Raw genomic sequence first — 14,789 nt, forward strand, 5'->3', positions numbered from 1 at the left:
TGCTTATCATGGGTTAATCTTCATGGCACGTGCTCCCTAGAACTTGCCTAGGTACGAGTAACGATACGCCACCACGTCTTTTGGCTTGGGGTGCGCAACCTTTTGCCTCACCGTGGGCCCGTCATCGTTACAAATCGGTCACACTATCCTCAATGATAGCAAGTGACAGGACCCAAAACTAGATAGTCCTAAACTCGGTATACGGCCGTATCCTACACATATGCCAATCCAATCAAGTTTCAAATCTCTCCAAGTAATCATTTTTAAGTCAATTCACGATTCAAAAATCAATGCGATCTCAAATCAAGTTTCCAACATATCTCAATATTATACATATAGAATATCACAAATCAGAGTGAATCAAAGCAGATTTCCAAACATATTTCGACAATAACGCATTTTTCCCAAATAATAATTAAAATCAAGTTTTTCAAATCAAATCATATAATATAGTATTACCATTAAGGAAATACTTAAGACAACGGTTTGTTAGAAAACCGTTATATTACGCAGTATCTTATATACGGTACTTACCTCCCCCAAAATATGCTATAACTGAGACCACTCAAGTCTGGTCACCCGCTTGATCTCCGTCACCTATAATATTAATATTATCGTAATAATCTCGATAATTAATATCAACTCATAATTCTATATGAAATGCCGTGAATGCATGAAATGCAATCTAATATTGTTCTCAATGCACGTTCGACTCGATTTCAAAATGTACTCAAAGATAGACATTTATCAATTTACCATACTTAAATGGATGCATAATTTCCCACCAAAATATGTCAGGCATACAAATCAAATAGCATATTTACAAGTAAGAGAAATTCAACAACACATCTATTTTCATGTGGCTGTAAATTTACATGTTCTTTAATTTCTAATTTATCATTTTTCTTTTTAGCTGAATTTCTGCAATTAACTTAAAATAAAAGTGTAATCAAATTATACACTCAAACGAGAGAAAATGGTCAAGTCGCATGTGTGCTTTTAATTAATACATGTATCTCTTTGAGAATCTAATTATATTTATCTCTAAATAACCAACCGAAACAAACTTTATGAATCAATTTATAACTTTAAACTAAAGAGATGATTCAAACCAAACTTTAATCAAATCAGCTCAACCAACAAAATAATTTACGGCATGCTATGTAGTTCACATGCTGACAACACAAAATTTTAAATTCTGTTAAAAACTTACCAGAATTACCAAGAAAATAGAGTTAGAAACTCGGCAATTAAAATTCAGCTCCAAATTAATCAACCCTGCTCTGTTTAATTATAAATCCTGAAATCTTACTTTCTCTTTAGCCTTTACCCACCAAATTACTCATTCACCACTTCAACCCTTTCTTTGTTTCTTTCTGTCTTCTATTCTATCTATAGCATATACTATATATATAAGTGACTGAATCGGTGGAGCTAAGCTCCACCATCTTCTTTTTTTCTTTTTTTAAAGTCACGTGGGACCCACATATTATATATTATATTATTATATTTTTAACGTAGCACTACAAAAATGCATGTAATGTCATGATATCGTCTAATTTTAATCGTGCGTCTTTATGACATGATGAATGTACGTATGCATGATATTAATTAAAAAATTTATGTCTAATGGATTAATATTTGGGGTGTAACATTTTATACATATTGAGCCACAAAAGAAACTTACAAAAGCTAATGCTAGGATTTATCGCACAATAATACACTGAACTGCCAATGTAACAAATCTATCGATATCTTACTTGGGATTAACTTCCTAGCCAATGCCATTTTTTTTCCAACTAGAAATTCTAGCTTTTAGTTCTAATATATTTCTCGGGGTTTCGGGTTGGAAATAGTTTGAGCTGACTACTTATACTTAGAAAAGTTATCAAGAGAGTATTGAATTTCAGCCTAGCTTTTAGACCTTTGGCTGACACTTTGATGGGTGGCCGGCCGATGGCTACAATCAAACAGTGCTAGTATGTCGTTTATGCAGAGCAATAGTCCTGCTGATGTTGCGCTAAAGAGTTACTCAAATTTTAAGTTTTTATACTTTTTTTGGTTAATAAAATTCTAACTAATTGAAAAAAAATAAAAAATTATTCCTGCTGATGTTCTGTACTTTGTCCAATTGGACACTTCTAATTAATGAAATAGCTACGTTCCATTAAAAAATAAAAAATAAAAAAAAAATAGCCAAAAGATATTCAGATTTGTCTCTTCTCCATCATGGCACATTTCACTTTCCTTTTCTTCCTTTTAGTCCCTACTATTTTTACATTTTGTTCTATTAGATCCATTGTCATCTTTCTCTTCTAAATACTACCTCCAATCTCCATCCCATAAGGTTACGTTAACTCCAACGTCAAATCACTGCATAGCTGGATTGGTTGATTAATCAACGAGAGCCACGTGTCATCTTTAAGTTTGAAAATTTATATTGACAACAAACATCATCGTAGTCCATTGTCTTCCAAACGGGTTCAAATAAATTAGTTGAATACTACTATTAACTTATTTGAAGCCATCTTTATTTTTATTTTGTAATTAGAAAAATTAACTTTTATTTTTTTCCCTCTTAAATACTAGGATAGAAATGTGGATTTTATTTTCTAATGATTTTTTTTTTTTGAGAATTTTTTTCATACTTTAATTTTTTTCGCTTTTAATCCATTCTAAACTCGATTTGCAATGGATTAACTATTTTTACTATATAGAAAATCGAGAATGTTATGTAAATACATATATTTTCTTGTATGTCCAATTTCATCACAAATGGGATCATCATAAGATTAAACATCATGTTTTTGGCAAAACTGCAACTCCTTGGAATGATCTGCACATTGCACAGACAATAGTCTTCAAAAACTGGAATCTTGAATTTCTTGTCAAGTTTATATAACCTGGATTTCATTAGAAAGCAATCTACTACTCCTTTAAGATCATTTCCTGACACTGATTTGGATCAATTAGAAGTATATATATGGATGGATAATCTTCTTCGCTTGAGATTTTTATTTTGAATCAATATGTTATAAAACTAGAACTATTTATTACATAGGAATTCGACCTAACAATCTTAATTTCCACACAGCTGCTTTAAACTATTTGCCTATTCTTTGTCATATCCTTGTTTCTTGTTTTCCTACATTTGTCCTCATGAAGTTGAAATGTGCATACATTATCTTGAGAAGTCTTATTGAAGGTAACAAGCCATGTACCCCATAATTCAAGCAAGCCCGAGATAAAAAATGTTGAAAATGGAACTTTGTTAACTGCCGGAAAAAAGGCTGATATGAGAGGAAAATGCTCAACAGATTCTAGGAAAAGCCCGTTAGAGAGTGCATCTCTGAATGTGGTTTCCCTAAACAAAAGACAACATGAAAAATCAACACTTAAACATTGTGCAAAGAAAATTAAAGTAGAATCTGTTGCATTGGAAAATGACAAAGCGGTCTCTCTTTCTAGTCCCAAAGGATCAACACTAGTGGAGGTTAATTGGCCGCCAAGAGCTTTAACTCAGAAAAATTCAGAAGTGAGTGAATTCCTAGAGTGTTAATTTTTTAATTACATAAAAGTTATCTGCAGTACTTCAAACGTTATTTCCATTTTCTCATCACATAATTTAAATTACATGGAATCATATTCATCAGTATGTGGATGCCTTTCTGATTTTCATTTTAGAAAGTCTTCGTCTAAAAGAAGTACCATGTTATAGTCTAGTTCTCTGGTTTAGGTATATGATTTCATGGTAGAAAAAGAGGGGAATGCCCAGCAATTTATAAAACATGATCATCTCTTATGGAAGAAGAGAACCTTCAGATTTTGCAGTACATGTCTACTTCGCTAATCAATTTGTTGTTTTATTTTATCAATTTTGCGCGACGCTTGGATAGTGAATCTACCTATCCGAAGATAAAGAGGGAGTACTTATCGGAACAGATTGGTAATGTCTCATTGCATTTTAAGCTGCTCTTTCATATGTTGATCTAGAGATATGCAAATGCAATATTAATCTATATTCATTCATTTAGATCGAGGGTAAAAAGTTTCAATTTTTTTTCCAAGTTCATTTCGATTTAATATGCATACTTGTTTATAAGACAAAGATGTGAAGGCTGCTTAGCTATATATATATATATATATATATATTCATCCGCTAATATTTGGACATGGAGATTTGATGTGAAAATGTTACGATGTAAATGCTATACAATCAGTACAAATCTTCAATCATGGAAAACAAAAATCCTAACTAATCATTCAAAATATTTTTTTCTTTCTTTTTAACCATTCACATACACAATACTAACTACTCAAACATCTTCTCTGTCCATGGAGAAATCAGGTTCCTCAGGCTTGAACAATTGGGGCATCTTCAAGCTGCTTGATGATGTTGCATCCTTGGTTGGCCCACCTTTTTTCGGTGTACCAGCTTTCCTAGTATTTGCTGCAAACTTGGAAGCCAAAAATGTCATCCCGAGAGGCTTCATGCCTTTCGCATGCTCCATTGGCGATTTCTCGTCGATCTCTTCATCCGAATTGGCGCCATTTCCTTCTTGCTCGACATTGTGATAATAACCGAAATGACTCGAGCCATCAGGAGCTGACATATAGCTAAAGCTCTCTCTATATGCTAACTCAGCAGCCATCCTTCGCTTTCTGTATTTCCTCCATGCCGTTTGTATGAAGGTACCACCCCAAGTTCTCCATTGGTGAGAATAGTACTTGAAAGCATGTTGGAGCTTTTTGCTTTGAAGGCGTTTGAATTGATGAGCCACAAATTTCAGGTCTTCGGCTTGGAGAGCAAATGCTTCGACTTCCGTAATAGCTTTCACGGTTTGAGTCGATGCCGGAAGGCTGCCGCTAGAATTTGATAACGCCCATGTTAAAAGCTCTTCACCACAGAAGTCACCGGATCTAAGCGTCGTCGAATTATAAACACCCGATCTTCCTCCATCGGTCGTCGAGCTCTCCAGCTGTCCTCTGATTATAAACAACATTTCGCTCACGAGATCACCTTCTCGAACTATGTAGTTTCCTTGTGTACAAAGATTAGACACAAGCCGCTCACATATGGCATCAAGGAGCTGATCGTCCATTTGAGAGAAAAATGGGACCTGACCAATAAATAGTATTTTGTCAAGGACATCATCCAGTTACGAATCCATGATAAAGAAAAAAAAAATTAGATAAAGAGAAACATACACGGCGAACAAGAGAAAGACACAAATGCCTTTGAATCTCACGACGAAGATCAGTTGGTAGGGAGCGCAAAATGGATTCTTCATTGACTCCTCTTCTTGCAATCCATTGGTGCTGAGAGAATTTTCTCACACGTTCTTGCAAATCAACAGGTAATTGCCGATGTCTCATCCATTCCTCAGTGTCTCTTTGCTTGGACCTCCATTCTTCGACTCTTACAGTCATAGATTGCAAAGAAGTCTTGGAGAAACATGTAACAAGAAAATTCTTAGAAATGAAATTCATAACAAAATATTTATATTTGACCAAATTTGTTACAAAATAGTACCTGCATATTTCCAATCAACAATGAGAATAGAACCAAACCCAATATACATATAATGCTGCAAAACAATGTTTCTCCCAGGTAAATACTTGTATCCAGAGTCTGGCCATATGAACTGTAATTATCAAAATAGCATTCTTAATATTCGAATTCCAGTGAAATAAAATACAGATTCTAACATATATATGATGACATTTATGGACCACTACACAACACAAATTAAGATCAACAACTGAAAATATCGTACCTTAAGTTTCGTAAGCCCCACCAAAGACAGTATAAGTACTTGGGAATGAAATCTGTTGAAGCAACATTGCTCCTAAAAGCATCTGCAAACATTCCAAACTTGAATTGGGAATCATTGTTCTTTGAATCGCAATATTTAATAACACGAGTGGCATTCAACCACTTAGTCCTTTCAGGGTTGCCCACAGTACTGCAGTCAAGAAATGTTGACACGCAACCTGCAATTTTCTTGGCATTCTCTTGTGCACACTCTGATTTCCAGCAAGAGAATTGTCGCCCTATTGATAACAAATACCATGTAGCTCCCAATACCTGGATTGAACGCAGCTGGTTACTTACAAATCAAGATTAATTATAACTAATTTTGTGAAATTGTAAGAAAAAGGAGTAAAGATTTTCGCTTACGTGACTTGCAAGCATGAATAGAAGAAGATTGTAAGCGGCTCCAGCCCAAGCTGTCTTAGCAACAACCCCAGTAGTTTTAACGATACTTCGCTGAAGAGGAAAGATTTGGAAAATCCGAGGAACATATTGAATAAGAACAAAAAGAGCAAGAGATTTGTTGGCATGGTCAACTCTCGAGTTTCTTGTTAGCGGAATGATTATATAGATCAAAATCTGCAATGCAAAGAGAGAAAAAAACTTTTAACAAGCGAAAACCATGTCTTGGGAAATAACAATGACAATTGACCCAAAATAACCATGTCTTCTCAAAATTCAATGGCCGAGCTAACTACCATAAGATATTCATAAATACTACCTCCAACCCCAATTAATTGTCACATTTCCTATGCATTTTACATTGGAAATGTGTCACGTAATTAGAGATGGAGGGAGTTATAATTTTGTTTATACAAGGACCAATGAAGAGAAACAGCCATAAGATGATGTCTTTGGTCTGCTATTGAGATATCAACATATTGTTTTATAGCTCAAATTAAGGAAACAAAATCATTTCTTAATTAGGCTCTGTTTCTCATTTATAAATCTGAGTGAGTAATAATGACAAACACAATGTGGTTGTAAGCGAAAAACCAAACCTGAGGTAAAGGAAGAGTAGCTGCAAGATCAATGATAAAGCCAGTTCTCAAATATCTCCTAGTAATCGCACTAGGGTCCATAACAAGTTCCCCTCTTCCGAAAACCCTCGAACTCGGAGCGACATAAGCCGTCCTAAACTTCATAAGCATATGCAACAAGTAGAAAAGATCGAAAACAGTCCTGAAAAAGGTAATAACCACCCCAAGACCTGTATCGGATGACATGCACGCATTGTCTTCTCCGACGAAAGGGAGAAAGAAGTAGAGAGGATCGATGAAGAGGGAGACGAGAGACGTTACGAGGAAAAGACGGTTCCAATTCGTGACGAGGTCGCTTTCCGGGTCGAGAATCTGGTACCGCCATAATAGGATGTTCCAATCGGCAGGGGAAGAGGCAGCGGCGGGGTTTAGGGAGGTGGAGAGGAAGTTTGTGGTGGGTAGACGGCGGAAGGGAAGGAACTTGGCTGTAGATGATGGGTTGATTATGCTATTCATCTTCCATTGTGGAGTCCGTTGGATTCGAAAGATATTTTAAGAAACCGCTTGATGAAATTCGTAATTTGTAAAAAAGATAGTATTTTTTTTTTTTAAGAATGGAAGAGGAAAGCTAATTGCGATTAGGAAGAAAGGTGTTTGCTTGATTGTTTGTTGTTGAGATCAGGGGGAAAGGAAAGGAAAATGGTGATAGTTGGTTAATGGAGATTTTCCCGGGAAACAAACGGGAGAGCGTCGATTATGGGGATCGAGTATACTATGCAAATTTTTTTAAAATAAAATAAATATATTTTTTTAATAAAATGATAAAACTATACAAAAAAACAAACTTAATTATATTTTTTTTATTGGTTTTATCTAGATTCTAAGCAGTTGACAGCTTTCCTAAACACTGGAAATCCCAAAAATGGAGAACAACAAAATCCTAATGAAAGTTGTCCTCAAACTTAAATACTTATGTCACTTGACTTTCCTTGGGCTATATATATACGGAGTAAGAAAGTTGTGCTTCAAGTTGGAATCGAAGAAATTTCAAACAAAAAAAAAAGTTCAAATCGAGGACAATACCGGCCTGAATCATTACCTAACCGGTTCATATATAGTCGACTTACTGAAAAAACACGATATCGAACTGTCGGTTCAACGAACCAAAATTGACTTGAACCGAACCTTGAATGTAGCAGCTGGTATCTGTCACAAGTCATGACAATGTACATTTAATTAGATTATTATATGGCTTAATATACATTAATTTTTTCGAATAAAAATTGAGGGAAATGATGAAAGGAATGTTGTGTTACTATTAGAAAATTTTAATACTTAGTAAATGGCAAGCTTCAAATCGCAATTAGGTCGACAATAACTAAGATGTCATTTCATATCTATTTTGGATTCGCTGAGAATATTTTGTTCTCTAATGACTTCTTCATTTTTGGTCTGTTCTTCCCATAAAAAAAAGACACATAAAAAAAATAAAAATCAGTCTTAAAATTCATTATTCAAAAATTAAATATTGTGTGTTAATTCGTTCTCTTAATTTTCGATTTTTAATTAAAAAATAAAAATTTAAATATGGATTGGTCAACAATTTTTTTAATATATATTAATATTAAAATCATAATTAAAATTAAAATTATATTAAAATGGTAAAATAGTATTTTTTGAAAATTAACAGTCAAAATTTAGTCAACTAACTGAACATTTTAACAAAAAAATAATAATATATTATTTTATAAAAATAGGGAATTAAAAAAAAAAAATCATATATCAAATTTAAATTAAGAGATTAAAATATTTTATTCATTAATCAATCAACGAGAATCACGAGTCACTTTAAGTGTGAAAATGCATATTGGCAACAAACACCATTGTACATTTGTAGACCATTGTCTTCCACATTGGTTCAAATAAATTAGTTGAATATTAATTTATTTGTAATTACAAACTTTACTTTCAATTTCTTTTTTCTCTTAAATAGAAAGGAATGTGACTTTTATTTTCTAATGATGTAGAAACATAATTATTTTTTTAATCCGTTCGAAACTCGAACATCAAAGGTTTATTTATTTTGATTATACAGAAAATCGAGAATGTTATGTAATTATATATTTTCTAGTATGTCCAATTTCATCACGAATGGATTCATCATAAGATTAAACATCATGTTTCTGCAACTCCTAGGAATGAGTAGCACATTGCACAAACAATACTCTTTAGAAATTGGAATCTGGAATTTCTTGCCAAGTTTATATAACCTGGATTTCATTAGAAAGCAATCTAATCTACTACTCCTTTAAGATCATTTCCTGACTCGATTTGGATCAATTGGTAGTATATACTACATATTGATAATCTTCTTCACTTGAGATTTTTATTTTATTTTGAATCAATATGTTATTAAACTAGAACTTTTTAAATACATATGAATATATGCAGCTTTATTTTTTCACTAACAGAGGAAAGCTAAGCTCATTGGTCAACCCAGGAAAATAATACTACTACTTACTATACATTCATTAAAAGCCAGCAAACAGCTTTTTAATAAGTAGTTGTTCTTCAAATTTGACCTCCTTCCCTGTCATCTTAATCATCATTAAATACTTCGACCCGATTTGAATCTTATGGTTCAATTCTAATTTGAATAGTAATTCCATCGGTTCTTCAATTCTTATAATTAGAAATAGAATGATGCCGGTTTGATTTCTCAATTTTTATTACATATTTTAAATTTTACTAGCTATTTTTTAAATTTTATTTTACTTAACAACTATATAGATTTTTTTTTAATATAAAAACATTTCATTTAAACTAAAATCTGCAATTATCATTAACTCATAATTATTTTTGTTTCCTGAAAATCCTAAAGTCATAACCTTAAAAATTAAAATGCTTCCAAAATTTTCGTATAAAAAAAGTGTTTCCAAAAAAAAAAAGGTACTAATAACTTAGAAGAAGACAAAATACTGATATCACATTGTTATTTAGAAATATTATTTGTTACTTTTCATCAAGCATTTAAGCACCTCACTTTTTAGTCAAAATACTGATACCGCTGATTCGCATTATTATGTGCGAGTGAAAAAGAAAAACAGAGAGTTTTAAGCTCACTAAAAGGAAAACATGGAGACCGGAAGCAGCCATGATTTGCACCATCTAATCAAAGGTTCTAAAGTAGAAGTATCTCGTGTCGAAAAGGGGTTCGAGGGTTCCTATCATAGAGCCACCGTTGTTTTCTCAACTCAAAATCCTGATAAGTTCATTGTCGAGTACGATACTTTGTTGAACGATCAAACAGCTGAACCGTTAAAAGACTTCGCAGATTTGTCATCCATAAGGCCTTTACCACCAATCGTGAACTCATCCTTTGAGTTAAACGATATTGTCGATGCGTATCACGTGAATGGCTGGTGGGTTGGTGTGATTCAGCAGATTTTAGATGGTAGTAGTAGAGAAGACAGCAAAAAGTACAGAGTTTGGTTCAAGAACCCTAATCTTTACTCTGAGTTTGCTTCCTGAGATTTGAGGCCCCATTTTGATTGGGTTAATGGGAAATGGGTTGCTCAAAAGGTAGCTCCTTTTTTGTTTTCGAGTTTAGATTGATTTATGCTCTGGATATATGCATCATTTTGCTTCAGTATGCTCTGGATTATGAACTTTATAACATTTTCTATGCTATATGGAATGCTCTGTCTTTTGAAAGTTGTCTTCTTTATTTATGATCTCTGAGCTAGATGTAGATAATTGCAGCCGCTAGACAATGCCCTTTGCCCAAAAATGGTTTATGGTGTATTTGATTGTGATAAACAATCACATGAAATAGGAAGATTCGCCATGGATTCATCTAGCTACTTGAGCTTTGTTATTGACAAATGCACATGAAGTGGAAATATGTTGTATATCTTGATGAAAAAAGTCCTATTGCAGGAAACAGGTTATGTCCCCAATATTTCAGGCAATTCCAAGATTGTAAGTGTTGCATGTGCAACTTTGTTGGCTTCAGAAACAAAGGCTGATGGGAGAGGAAAGCCCCCCACGTATCCAAGCAAAAGTCAGTTGGACGTTTCTCCAAGAAAGAGGCAATGTGAAACACAAACATCGTGTTCAAAGAAGTTAAAAATAGTTAGTGGGGGTGAGGCTATTGGTAATTCAGTGAAGAGAGGGAATCAATCAGAACGGACTGGTAATGTTTCCAATGCTTTTAAAACTGCTCTCTATATGTTGATATGTACCTGCTTTTGTGTGTTTCATTCATGTGACAAGTGCATTTTGATGTTTAGGTAAAGTTTGCAATGTAAATGGAGACAGTAAGGAAGATATTGTAGGGAATTCTGCAGTTAAAAAAGAACAAGAACTGGATTCTATGACTCATGAAGCTTCTCAATTACAGAATAGTTTGAAGGATGGTGGTAAGTTCTATTTATAATGTATCTAAAATCAAAAATAATATTTTGGAAGGGTAAAGGAGGTGAAGATAAACCGTCTCTCTCCTGAACCTTTGTAGTTCGTTCTATTTATATTCTCTTGAAATTGATAGTAGTCTTAAATTTCCAGACAAGGAATGCAATGATGGAGTTGGAGAAAAATATGCCCTTGCTGCTCCTGGTTTAGCTGTTACAGAAGGTGAGCTACTGACTCCAGTCTCCCATAGGCACGAGAATGAGATTCCACATTCTGGTAAAAAGAACTATTTTTTAAAGTTATCCAAATCTTAAAAAGTTTCTTTCGAACATGGTAATATCGGTGTGCAAACTTCTCGATAAAATTTTGATAAGAAGTGCCTCAATAAACTGCATCAATTGAAGAGCAAATTTTTAATCAGCTCATGCTTTGTCTCGACTATTTTGTTAATTGGATAGATATGAAACTGATTCTTGCATGGGATAAAGCAGATCACACGCCTTTATAGTTTTAGATGTTTTATTCTGTAATGTTTCTCATTTCATTTGTCTTGTATCAATCAGCAGGATACAAAAAGAAAGCAGCAGAAATGCCTTTGTTACAATCAACCACTTAAGACTCAGGGGCACCTAGCTGGTATGACATTCAAAACCCTTTTTTGTACTTTGATTTACATGTTACCATTTCTTGTATGAGGGGGAAAAATGAGAATGAAGAAGTTTCCATTGTAAGCCTGATAAATTTGAGTGATTCCAGGGAAATTGTGGAAGTGTCCTGGAACTTACCTTTTGTCAAGAAGGACACATCACTTTGGGAAATTGTGCAATCCTTTAAAGTATTCCAACAGAAGCCCCAAAAACCTGATTTCCGCCCTTTGCTTAATGAAGCAGAAGGTTTGCGTGAAGGAATCGCTCTTGGTTGGATGGTGAATTATTCCAACACCGTGGAGAAGATATATAAGTTGAGATATGATGATCGTGACTCCATGTTTAGCACCAATTTAGAACTTATTCCAAAGTTTGAACAACAAGGTTTTGATATTGTCCCACTTGAAAAGCGTCTGAGAGGTTTGCTTTCAACCAAAGCCACCATAGCACATCTTGAATTACAATTAAAAGAAACCAGAGTTCTGTTGAAGAACGAAACAGATGAAAAAGCAAGGATGGAGGAGGATATAAGAGAGCATGCCAAGAGGATTGATGATCATGACAAGAGGATCAAAGAGCTTGTCAAGATGTTGAGTAAAGAAAAGGCCAGAAAGTAAAAGAGGAATCAAAGAAGGCGAAAGTTGAATACTTGAGAAAGATTATGAGATTTTCGAGTTTAGGTCTACTCTGAAAACTATTTCTGAAAATCTTGAAGCTGCCATCAGCGAATTTGAGTCCTTGAAGGCGAAATCTTAAAAGTTTTTACGGGTTGTTCAGCCTACCCTACCATTAGAACAAAAATAGCAGGCAATGGCATAGTATTAAAGTTTAGAGTTGCTTCCTAGGATAATTTTTCAATGTCTATAGCCAATGGCTATCCGGATTTAATTGAGGTATTTGCATACATGCTAATTGAGACAATTTTAGCTTCTTATAATATACTACCTCCGTCCCAAAATAGATGTAAATTTTTCAATGCAAATTGCATGTAAAAATTTACATTTATTTGGAGACGGAGGTAGTATTAGTAATAACATTTAGGTGTTAATTTTGCCTGTTTCGCCTTGCATTGCAAACAAACAACCCCAAACAGTTATGTTTCTTGGGTGAAACTACCAAGCTGATCATGAATTTTTGGAGAAGGTATTTACCATCTACATATTTTCATTGAAAACTGAGTGTACTGATTACAACCAAATAAATTAATTTATTATTGTCAACCATTGACATTCCCTAGCCAAATTAGCTCATACAGTAAGTAGTACAATCAACTAGTAGTATTATTTGAAAATATGAAATGAAAATTTTCCCAACGGCTTTACTGAAATGAAATCCATCCCTAGATAAGTTTTTGAGAATTCCCTTGAGCTTATCAAGCTAGGCAGAGTAATGTAACATGATCAAAATTCGAATCTTATTGGAAATGGAAGTAAATAATTACTATCAAATAAAAAATTGATCCTAATAATTCTAATTCCTTCATCTTCAAAAAAAAAAATTCCAATTCCTTCACCTTGACCAGGACTTGAACCGGTGGAGCACTCAAGGATTGGATAAGAATGAATTAAATCAAAATATCATAAATTGAAACGATACTTTGTCATTTGACTATTAATGCTGCCTTTCGACTCGTCGGACATAATTCTATTCTAGGAACAACTCTAAAGAAATCAATTCTACTCTGTTACGAATTGATTACTATTACAGTAGATGAATAGTCAAATAAATTTATACAACATGAGTACACTTCTTTTCTTCACTCTACTACTCTAGCCGTCTAGCATTATTTTTACTTTCTACTCTTCCATCCTATTTTATTTGTCTAAAAATATATTTTCAAAAATTTTAATATATTTGTCCATTTACAAAATCAATATAGAATTTTATCATTTATCTTATATATATAGTGACATAAAATTTAAAAATTACAAAATTAATGATTATGAGTAAATTAGTAAAATAATACTCTCTCCGTCCCAAAATAAATATAAATTTTTCAATATAAATTATATATAAAAATTTATATCTATTTTGGGACGGAGATAGTATACATTTATATACTGGGTTGATTTGTGCGAGGAAGTAATTAGTTTTTCTTCATACTAGGTGACATTTAATTATTATATTTATTTTTGTATGTAAAAAAATGGGTAAAAGTAGACTTTTAGTGCCCAAAATAGGAGAAGGACAAAAACAAAATATCTGCAAGAAAAAGATACAGTTCCAGATTCTAGAAAAGTGCTACTCAGTGAGTAGAGTACTCACTACTCAGCTCAGTAAATAAATAAATCACAAGATATTCTCCAATTGTTCAACTTCAGGCCACTCTAAGAATGAAAATGTTGCAAGTGCAACTTCGTTGGCTGCTGCGGAAACAAGTGCTGATGGGAGAGAACAATGCTCCACACATTCAAGAAAAAGTATATCTGAATGTGGTTTCCCAAACCAAGAGGCAAGGTGAAAATGTAACACCTACACCCTTTTCAAACAAGTTCCAAACAGATTGTGGGGGAGCACCCAGTAGAGTTTCAATGGAGAGGGTGCATTTTTTGGAACAGATTGGTAACATTCTCAATGGTTTTAAAACTCCTCTCTCAATTGTTCAGTTCATTATATGAAAGCCTAGTAACAACTTCATAAATGTTTTGTGCTTGTTAGATAAGGAATGCAATGAAGAAAGATGTGGTGTGGGCGGAATGGCCACGAAAGACTCTATCCCTCTTGTGTTTTCTTCGGTGATTGAAAAGGAGTACACACCTGCACCGGCTTCTCAAACTAAACATACCATCCAACGTACTGGTAAGACTGAAAGACCAAATCGACTTCATGTTTCTCTTCCTTTTCCGTTAATTATTTGATACATTTTGCTCTCTGTTACATTTTATTATGTGAAGTAAATGTTTTGCATTTTAATGTTTAGGTGAAGCCAGCAAT

At 33.7% G+C, this 14,789-nt stretch overlaps 2 protein-coding genes across 2 annotated transcripts; one reads left to right on the top strand and one right to left on the bottom strand.

Moving 5' to 3' along the window:
• Nucleotides 1-4,316: 4,316 nt before the first annotated feature.
• Nucleotides 4,317-7,311, bottom strand: LOC139882966 (cyclic nucleotide-gated ion channel 18-like). Its single transcript, XM_071867211.1, has 6 exons — nt 6,817-7,311; nt 6,182-6,394; nt 5,778-6,088; nt 5,534-5,645; nt 5,209-5,445; nt 4,317-5,120 (listed from the first exon to the last, which is right to left on the bottom strand). Exons 1-6 carry the CDS (start codon nt 7,309-7,311, stop codon nt 4,317-4,319), a joined length of 2,172 nt encoding a protein of 723 aa, XP_071723312.1.
• A 4,588-nt stretch (nt 7,312-11,899) lies between these two features.
• LOC139882965 (DUF724 domain-containing protein 5-like) lies at nt 11,900-12,472 on the top strand. Its single transcript, XM_071867210.1, has one exon. It carries the CDS (start codon nt 11,900-11,902, stop codon nt 12,470-12,472), a length of 573 nt encoding a protein of 190 aa, XP_071723311.1.
• Nucleotides 12,473-14,789: the final 2,317 nt, after the last annotated feature.

Source organism: Rutidosis leptorrhynchoides, unplaced genomic scaffold, assembly GCF_046630445.1.
Source record: "Rutidosis leptorrhynchoides isolate AG116_Rl617_1_P2 unplaced genomic scaffold, CSIRO_AGI_Rlap_v1 contig330, whole genome shotgun sequence".
Taxonomy (NCBI): domain Eukaryota; kingdom Viridiplantae; phylum Streptophyta; class Magnoliopsida; order Asterales; family Asteraceae; genus Rutidosis; species Rutidosis leptorrhynchoides.